Source organism: Palaemon carinicauda, chromosome 37, assembly GCF_036898095.1.
Source record: "Palaemon carinicauda isolate YSFRI2023 chromosome 37, ASM3689809v2, whole genome shotgun sequence".
NCBI lineage: Eukaryota > Metazoa > Arthropoda > Malacostraca > Decapoda > Palaemonidae > Palaemon > Palaemon carinicauda.
The window spans coordinates 71,305,615-71,315,614 of record NC_090761.1 but is presented as its reverse complement, the minus strand read 5'-3'; the positions used below and the strand labels follow the sequence as shown (position 1 = coordinate 71,315,614).

The window sequence follows — 10,000 nt, the reverse complement described above, 5'->3', positions numbered from 1 at the left end:
CAAAGTTGGTCTGAGGTATTGTAAATAGGGGTAATCAAATGATAAAGTAAATTAAAATATTGCAGATTGTAGGGCAAAGTTGGTCTGAGGTATTGTAAATAGGGGTAATCAAATGATAAAGTAAATTAAAATATTGCAGATTGTAGGGCAAAGTTGGTCTGAGGTATTGTAAATAGGGGTAATCAAATGATAAAGTAAATTAAAATATTGCAGATTGGAGGACATAGGTTGGCTGAGGTATAAAAAAGGGATAAACTAATGATATAGTAAATGAAAATATTGCAGACGATTGATAAAGTAAATGAACTAAATGGCAGGTGCGTCAGCTTCCTAAATCTTATAATTCTCCTATAAAAACAAGATTTCCTTATAATATGGGAAGTATACAATCTTAAATGTGAGATCATCACAAAACCAATTGATATAAACTACTAGACATTCATATTGATTAAAAGAAAATAATAATGAATTTTCATAATAAAGTTAAATGACTTTCGTAACTCCTTGAGTTTGAAATCCAAGAGAAACTATGGTTAATTCTTTTTAGTGAGGCAGAGTTGCACCGACTCGGTGGGGTACTCTTTTACCTCGGAAAAGTTTCCTAATCGCTGATTGGTTGGACAAGATAATTCTAACCAATTAGATAGCAGGACACTTTTTCCGAGCTAAAATGGCTCCACTGCGAGTCGGTGCAAATGCGCCTCATTAAAAAAATTGAGTTTAGACCCTAACTGAACCGTGACCTATACTGACCTACAACGGTGAGGGTGGTTTCCGTGACCTCCTTATCGCACCTTAAGATCCTGGCAGAGTACTTGCCCTTGTCCTTCTTGGAAGCGTTCTTGATGGTAAGGCGAACGGTTCCTGTCATGTCCTTGTACGTTTCGAACTTCTCGTCCTCCTACGGGGCGGGGAGGGAAAGAACATGTTTACAAACAATGTGGCTTTTAAAATGTTTATAAACAATATGACCTAAAGTTTGGTAGTTTTAGGTAGCTATGCATGTGACAAAAGTTATTCTAATCCAATATGGAGAGAGATGACTGAACTGGTACAGGACTTGGCTTTCTGAGCTTGTATAGAAGCTTGGATTTCTGAGCTGGTGCAGAAAGTGATCTATCTGAGCTGGTACAGAAACTTGTCTGTCTAAGCTTGTATAGAAGCTTGGCTTTCTGAGCTTGTACAAAAGCTTGGCTTTCTGAGCTTGTACAGAAGCTTGGCTTTCTGAGCTTGTATAGAAGCTTGGCTTTCTGAGCTTGTACAGAAGCTTGGCTTTCTGAGCTGGTACAGAAGCTTGGCTTTCTGAGCTGGTACAGAAGCTTGGCTTTCTGAGCTGGTACAGAAGCTTGGCTTTCTGAGCTGGTACAGAAGCTTGGCTTTCTGAGCTGGTACAGAAGCTTGGCTTTCTGAGCTGGTACAGAAGCTTGGCTTTCTGAGCTGGTACAGAAGCTTGGCTTTCTGAGCTGGTACAGAAGCTTGGCTTTCTGAGCTGGTACAGAAACTTGGCTTTCTGAGCTGGTACAGAAGCTTGGCTTTCTGAGCTGGTACAGAAGCTTGGCTTTCTGAGCTGGTACAGAAACTTGTTTGTCTGAGCTGGTACAGAAGCTTGGCTTTCTGAGCTTGTATAGAAGCTTGGCTTTCTGAGCTTGTACAGAAACTTGGCTTTCTGAGCTTGTACAGAAGCTTGGCTTTCTGAGCTGGTACAGAAACTTGTCTGTCTGAGCTTGTACAGAAACTTGGCTTTCTGAGCTGGTACAGAAGCTTGGCTTTCTGAGCTGGTACAGAAACTTGTCTGTCTGAGCTTGTACAGAAACTTGGCTTTCTGAGCTTGTACAGAAGCTTGGCTTTCTGAGCTGGTACAGAAACTTGTCTGTCTGAGCTTGTACAGAAACTTGGCTTTCTGAGCTTGTACAGAAGCTTGGCTTTCTGAGCTTGTACAGAAACTTGGCTTTCTGAGCTTGTATAGAAGCTTGGCTTTCTGAGCTTGTACAGAAACTTGGCTTTCTGAGCTTGTACAGAAACTTGGCTTTCTGAGCTTGTACAGAAGCTTGGCTTTCTGAGCTGGTACAGAAACTTGTCTGTCTGAGCTTGTACAGAAACTTGGCTTTCTGAGCTTGTACAGAAGCTTGGCTTTCTGAGCTTGTACAGAAACTTGGCTTTCTGAGCTTGTATAGAAGCTTGGCTTTCTGAGCTTGTACAGAAACTTGGCTTTCTGAGCTTGTACAGAAACTTGGCTTTCTGAGCTTGTACAGAAGCTTGGCTTTCTGAGCTGGTACAGAAACTTGTCTGTCTGAGCTTGTATAGAAGATTGGCTTTCTGAGCTGGTACAGAAACTTGTTTGTCTGAGCTGGTACAGAAGCTTGGCTTTCTGAGCTGGTACAGAAGTTTGGGCTTCTGAGCTTGTATAGAAGCTTGGTTTTCTGAGCTGGTACAAAAACTTGTCTGTCTGAGCTGGTACAGAAGTTTGGCTTTCTGAGCTGGTACAGAAACTTGTCTGTCTAAGCTTGTACAGAAGCTTGGCTTTCTGAGCAATATTTTCATGCAATATTTATATTGCAAAATGATTTTGATCACCTAGGATAGACACTGAAGGCTTCCTTCATGTTTTCGTAATAAAATAGACGTAAAACATTATGTAAACAACTGAATGTTTCATTCATGATATTTTCGTAATAAGATAGTGACGTAAACTATTGTATAAAATAATAGCATGATTCATTCAGAATATTTTCGCAATAAAATAATGAAGTAAATTGTGTAGAAATTTAATCAACAAGAACCCTTCGCATCTCCTTACCTCAATCTTCTGGTCCCCTCTGTACCAGTGGACAATCGCCTTGTGCGAGTTGACCACGGCTTCGAGGACGGCATCCTTAGTCGTGTAGCAAGAGGACTTCTTGGGCAGGGGCTTGGTGAACTTGAAGTCTGGGTCAGGCTCTGTTTAAGAAGATAATGAAGATATTAGAGAATAATCTTAGTTTTCTTGAAAGATAAGAGTATTTTAGAAGGATCTTTTTTACAGAATCTAAGTCGCATTTTTTGTTTTTTAACAGCATTTTCGTATGTTCTTATAATAAAAAAGCATTTTTGTTTGTTTCCTTAAGATTTTTATATAATTTTCATAATATCCCCCCCCCAAAAAAAAAAAAAAATTCGTTTTCTTAAAAGATTTGAGTACTATTTTCTAGAATGAACTTTTACAGAATCTTAGCAGATTTTTTGTGATACTGAATTTTCAATTTTTTATGATTTTTACATAATTTTCGTAGTATCACAATATAATTTCACCGTTTTCCAAAAATTTAAGACTAACATTTTCTAAGAATTTTTTTTTCTTTTTACATGATCTTAGTACCTTTTTATTATTATTATTATAAAATTTTTGCATGTTTATGATTAATAAAGCATTTTCTCGACCGAGAGAGAGAGAGAGAGAGAGAGAGAGAGAGAGAGATAGAGAGAGAGAGAGAGAGAGAGAGAGAGAGAGGGAGAGAGGTTTCATATTCACCTTGAACCGTCAATATGGCTGAGCAGGAAATGCCCATACATTCGACGGTGTATTTTCCCATATCGTCCATCGTGGGTCGGGAAATGGTGAGACCATGTTGGAAGCCCTCGGCCTTGAACTTGTATCGAGAGCCAGTGAAGATTTCCTATAATAATAATAATAATAATAATAATAATAATAATAATAATAATAATAATAATAATAATAACAATAATAATAATTATCTGTAGACTTGGGATTCACAAATGCTAATAATAATAATATTAATAATAATAATAATAATAATAATAACAACAACAACAACAACAACAATAATAATAATAATAATAATGATAATAATAATAATAATGATAATAATAATAATAATAATAATAATCTGTAGACTTGTGATTCAATAATAATAATAATAATAACAATAATAATAATAATAATAATAAAAATAATAATACAATGAATAAGATCTGAAGAACTTTATAGAATGTAAGTCCCTAAAAATCGTCTAACGAAATGAGACCTGGACCCCCAAACTATAGACTGTAATTCACAAAAAAAAAAAAAAATAAAAAAAAAAATAAAAAATAATAATAATAATAATAATAATAATAATAATAATAATAATAATAATAATAATAATAATAATAATAATAATAATAATAATAATAACAATAAGAACAAAATAATGAATAACCTCTAAGGGATTCTACAAAATACCCAGTAACTTGCTCCTGCCATATAAACACGACTTCTATATGAAGACTAAGGGGGACAGAATTCTTGTTCAAAAATTTACTAGGACATGACAGATGACTTTAGCTGTATAAGCCCCTATAACCATCTAAAAAATATGAAAAACATTTCAATATCCTTACATCCTTCCTGAAGAAGGATATAACAGATGACTTTAGCTGTATAAGCCCCTATAATCATCTAAAAAATATGAAAAGCATTTCAATATCCTTACATCCTTCCTGAAGAAGGATATAACAGATGACTCTAGCTGTATAAGCCCCTATAATCATCTAAAAAATATGAAAATCATTTCAATATCCTTACATCCTTCCTGAAGAAGGATATAACAGATGACTTTAGCTGTATAAGCCCCTATAATCATCTAAAAAATATGAAAAACATTTCAATATCCTTACATCCTTCCTGAAGAAGGATATAACAGATGACTCTAGCTGTATAAGCCCCTATAATCATCTAAAAAATAGGAAAAACATTTCAATATCCTTACATCCTTCCCGAAGAAGGATATAACAGACGACTCTAGCTGTACTGTATAAGCCCCTAAAACTCTAAAATTATGGAAAAAATCCAGATCCTTACATCCTTCCTGAAAAAGGATATAACAGATGACTCTAGCTGTACTGTATAAGCCCCTAAAATCTAAAAATAGGAAAAACATATGAATATCCTTACATCCTTCCTGAAGAACCACTTGGCCTTGGAGTCCTTCTTGGAGAACTCGCCCTCGAACTTGGCGAACTTGTCCTTGCCTTCCTTGACCGTAAGATCAATGAGTGGCTTCACCCACGATTCTTGTTTCTGATTGGTCGACGACGATAACCAATGACGAGGGAGAGGAACAACAGAAGATATTATGAGACAGAGGTTCAACATTTTTAAGAAATTGACAAGATTTGACCCCTTTCCCTTTGAGAAAATATTTTGTTTGATGAAGTTGCTTTTTCAAATAGAGGAATTTATATCAATGGAAACTTTTTTTAATAAGAAAATAATTTTTTTTATTTATATTTGGATTTCTATCAATAAAAGCATTATGGAATATCAAAATCAGAACTTAATGAGTTCAGATATAATTTGTTAAATCTTTTTTAATACACCTGATGTAAGTGAAAATCTGCAAAAATTCTGAAAATTTCTTTAGTTATATTGTAGTTATCTGATATAAAACCTGGTATGGTGACTTTAAAAATCCGTAACAGGGGAATGAGTCAAAGTCTATGTAGAGTTATTTCCAAAGCTTTTCTTTTTTTTTAGAAACAAGAGGATCTTTCATCTCAACGTAAGAACCAAATCACAGTGAAAACTATAAAACTAGCCAGACACTGAATATGTACTGGCAAAAAGGTATTCTTTAGAGATTACTGTATTAACAAGTGAAGGAAATTTCCTGATATTTACATAACTTAAAATAGCAAAACTTTATAGAATTCAGATTTCATGAGAAACTATACAATTTGATCATATTAACTAGCAAAATTCTGTGACGAAAAAAAAATCACAGATTATCTGAGCCACAGAGATGGAGCTCTGACCCAAGTATAAAACCTGTATATAATGAAGAAAGGAAAGAGATAAAAAAAATAATGGATTATTTCACATCTAGATTGATACATGCGGACGTGCGTATGAATAATCAGTACCCAGTATACGCAATGAAAAGGCAGCCCTGGGGGTTTTTACGCAATGAAAGGCAGCGCATTGGCCCTGGGGGGTTTTTCAGGGCTGTGTGCGCTTGTGTTTCAACAGGGTATGAGAGACGAGTAATGAATATTTTGTGATACAATTTGGAGATAAATGTAGAGATAGAAACATGCAACACATGCCTTATTCTAGTCCATGCCTGCATCCGGCCACGTCTATAAAATGGAGAAACTGCAAAAATAATGGTGTTTATAAACGAAAAGGAAGTGTCGTCTCAGAGTTTTGGTTTTTTATGAGATGTAAAAGTACATAGATTATGAGATGTAAAAGATTATGAGATGTAAAAGTTCATAGATTATTTTACATGAGGTGTTGAAGATATCTGTTAAGATCCACTTGATAGATTATCATTATATGCATAGAAATTTGAATAAGATTACTGAGGTGTTGAAAATACTTAAGATCCACTTAATTGATTATATGCATAGAAATTTAAATAAAAATACTGAGATGTTGAATACTGAGGTGTTGAAAATATTCAAGATCCACTTCTAGATCATATGCATAGAAATTTAAATAAGAATACTGAGGTATTGAAAATATTTAAGATCCACTTAATTGATTATATGCATAGAAATTAAAACCATAATAACCAATTTATTTGTCGATTTCACTATAAAGACATAAAATATACGATATATGACATATTCTGTTTATTACATTTTACTCCCAAATTTGATTTAAAGGGATAATGTAAAAAAACAAAAACAAAAAAAAAAACATGTTGAGACCCATCTAATAAATTTTATACATAGAAAAAAAGTTTTTTTTATTGAAAAGATAAAATTTACGATACATAGTAAAATCTTTTAATTGCGTTCTACTCTCAAAATTTATTTATAACAAGAATTTTTGCTTCTAAACCTCATAGAAAATTTATAAACCTAAACACAAAGGAGAATTTAAAAAATAGAATTATTTTTGCTTCTAAACCCCATGGAAAATGTATAAAACCAAACACAGAGAATTTAAAAAGAAATTTTTTTGCTTCTAACCCTTATGAAAAATGTATATACCCAAACACAGGAGAATTGAAAGAAAAAAAAATTTTTCCTTCTAAACCTCATGAAAAATTTATCAACGCAAACAGGAGAAATTAAAAAGCTAATTTTTGCTTCTAGACATTAAAAATGTATAAACGCAAACACGGAGGAGAATTTAAGAAGAGTTTTTGCTTCTAAACCCCATGGAAAATGTATGAACCCAAACACAGGAGAATTAAAAAAAAATGATAAAATAAAAAAAAAATTATTGTTTCAAAACCCCACGGAAAATGTATAAAACGAAACACAGAGAATTTAAAAAGATATTTTTTGCTTCTAAACCCAGTGAAAAATATATGAAACCAAACGCAAAAAAAAAAAAATTAAAAAGAGAATTTTTGCTTCTAAACCCCATGAAAAAATAGGGTATGAACCCAAACACAGAGGAGAATTTAAGAAGAGTTTTTGCTTGTAAACCTCAAGAAAAAATATATAAACAAACACAAAGAAGAATTTAAGAGTTTTTGCTTGTAAACCTCAAGAAAAAATATATAAACAAACACAAAGAAGAATTTAAGAGTTTTTGCTTGTAAACCTCATGAAAAATATATCAACCCAAACACAGAGGAGAATTTAAGAAAAGTTTTTGCTTGTAAACCTCAGGAAATATATATAAACATAAACACAGAGGAGAACTTAGGAAGAGTTTTTGCTTGTAAACCTCATGAAAAATATATAAACATAAACACAGAGGAGAATTCAAGAAGAGGTTTTGCTTGTAAACCTCAGGAAAAATATATAAACATAAACACAGAGGAGAATTTAAGAAGAGGTTTTGCTTGTAAACCTCAAGAAAAAATATATAAACATAAACACAGAGAAGAATTTAAGAGTTTTTGCTTGTAAACCTCATGGAAAATATATAAACATAAACACAGAGGAGAATTCAAGAAGAGGTTTTGCTTGTAAACCTCATGAAAAATATACAAACATAAACACAGAGAAGAATTTAAGAGTTTTTGCTTGTAAACCTCAAGAAAAAATATATAAACATAAACACAAAGAAGAATTTAAGAGTTTTTGCTTGTAAACCTCATGAAAAATATATAAACATAAACACAAAGAAGAATTTAAGAGTTTTTGCTTGTAAACCTAATGAAAAATATATAAACATAAACACAGAGGAGAATTTAAGAAGAGTTTTTGCTTGTAAACCTCATGAAAAATATATAAACATAAACACAGAGAAGAATTTAAGAGTTTTTGCTTGTAAACCTCATGGAAAATATATAAACATAAACACAGAGGAGAATTTTAAAAGATAATTTTTGCTTTTAAACCTCATGAAAAAATGGTATGAACCCAAACACAGAGGAGAATTTAAGAAGAGTTTTTGCTTGTAAACCTCAAGAAAAAATATATAAACAAACACAAAGAAGAATTTAAGAGTTTTTGCTTGTAAACCTCATGAAAAATATATAAACATAAACACAGGAGAATTTTAAAAGATCATTTTTGCTTTTAAACCTCATGAAAACAATGTATGAACCCAAACACAGAGGAGAATTTAAGAAGAGTTTTTGCTTGTAAACCTCAAGAAAAAATATATAAACATAAACACAAAGAAGAATTTAAGAGTTTTTGCTTGTAAACCTCATGAAAAAATATATAAACAAACACAAAGAAGAATTTAAGAGTTTTTGCTTGTAAACCTCATGAAAAATATATAAACATAAACACAGAGGAGAATTTTAAAAGATAATTTTTGCTTTTAAACCTCATGAAAAAATGTAAGAACCCAAACACAGAGTAGACACTTCCTTTTTTAAAAAAACATAATTACACTTGGTAGATACAGTTTATAATAATACATGCATAAATATTGACCAGGGTTGGGCTTTGTGTTTAACGAAACATATTCAATTGATGGTTGATTTCAATTTAGGATTTTTTTGTTTTTGAGTTAATTTTAATTTCGTGTTTTTAAGAAAATGTCTGTTTAATAATGTTTGGCAGATTATCTTATTTAGATTTATTATATTTTACATTTTTTTATATTTGTAGACGACGATAGCTTTAGATGAATTTAGAGGTTTATTAAGTTATTTAAAACCCGATTGGTTTTTTTTATAGTATAGAAATTTATATTTAGTGAATTTAAATATATCACATAAAACTCCTAAGAGTTTTTTTCAACATATTCTCTTATACATTTAAATAAATCACTATAATTTAAGTTATTAATATCATCTCTTATGCATTTAAACAAACGACTGTAATTTAAGTTATTAATATTATTAGCTTATAAGATATAAATATAAACAAAGAGAGCAATATCAAAAGTAAAACCAGACTTAAGATTCTGTCACGTCATCATAACATGACTAGAGAGAGAATCTTTCTAAGGAAAAAAGAAATAGATTTTTTCTTATATATATATTCTCTCAAAATGTACCAAACCTCGTTCCAGTGTTGCAGTGTGGGCCAATCAGGTATAATTTCGGCTAAAGACTGCCTTCGCAAGGTGTCTAAATCCTGTAGGAGCCATGGAGGATGGGGGATGGGGGATAAAAAAAATACATGGAAAATAGTACTTTGGAATTAAGCATTTATGATCTGGATTGTATGCTTTTGGAAGCATCGTGGGGTAAATTTTTATATCCCTTGGTTGAGGTTTTTATTTTTGGGGTCACTGATTATTCGACAAAAAAAAAATAGATTTATCATCTGAGGTCACTTTTTTTAACTTTTAAATCCCTTGGCTGAGGTTTATATTTTTGGGGTCACTCTTGATTATTCGAAATACCATAGATTTATTTCCTAAGATTACTTTTTTTTCACGGAAATTGAAAGTTGATGCAATACTATATATGAAAGTTATAGTTCTCGTTGCAATATGATAATGAATAGTTGTAAATATAGGCAATGCTTATTTCCATCTTTGAGAATCATCTTCTTTTCAATCTTCGATGTTGGTTTACTCTCCTTATACTAACTCATTTACTTAACTCTGTTCAAATATCTCACCATTTGTCCCCTGACAGAGAACTTGGACGTA

The 10,000-nt window shown here is 32.0% G+C and overlaps 1 protein-coding gene across 1 annotated transcript in view; it reads right to left on the bottom strand.

The window, feature by feature from the left end:
• LOC137629783 (twitchin-like) overlaps window positions 1-10,000 on the bottom strand; it is a 224,471-nt gene that overhangs the window by 118,045 nt on the left and 96,426 nt on the right. Inside the window, 4 exon segments of the mRNA XM_068361418.1 lie at window positions 754-901; window positions 2,798-2,937; window positions 3,509-3,653; window positions 4,931-5,056. Of these exon segments, the coding sequence (XP_068217519.1) occupies window positions 754-901; window positions 2,798-2,937; window positions 3,509-3,653; window positions 4,931-5,056 (559 nt within the window).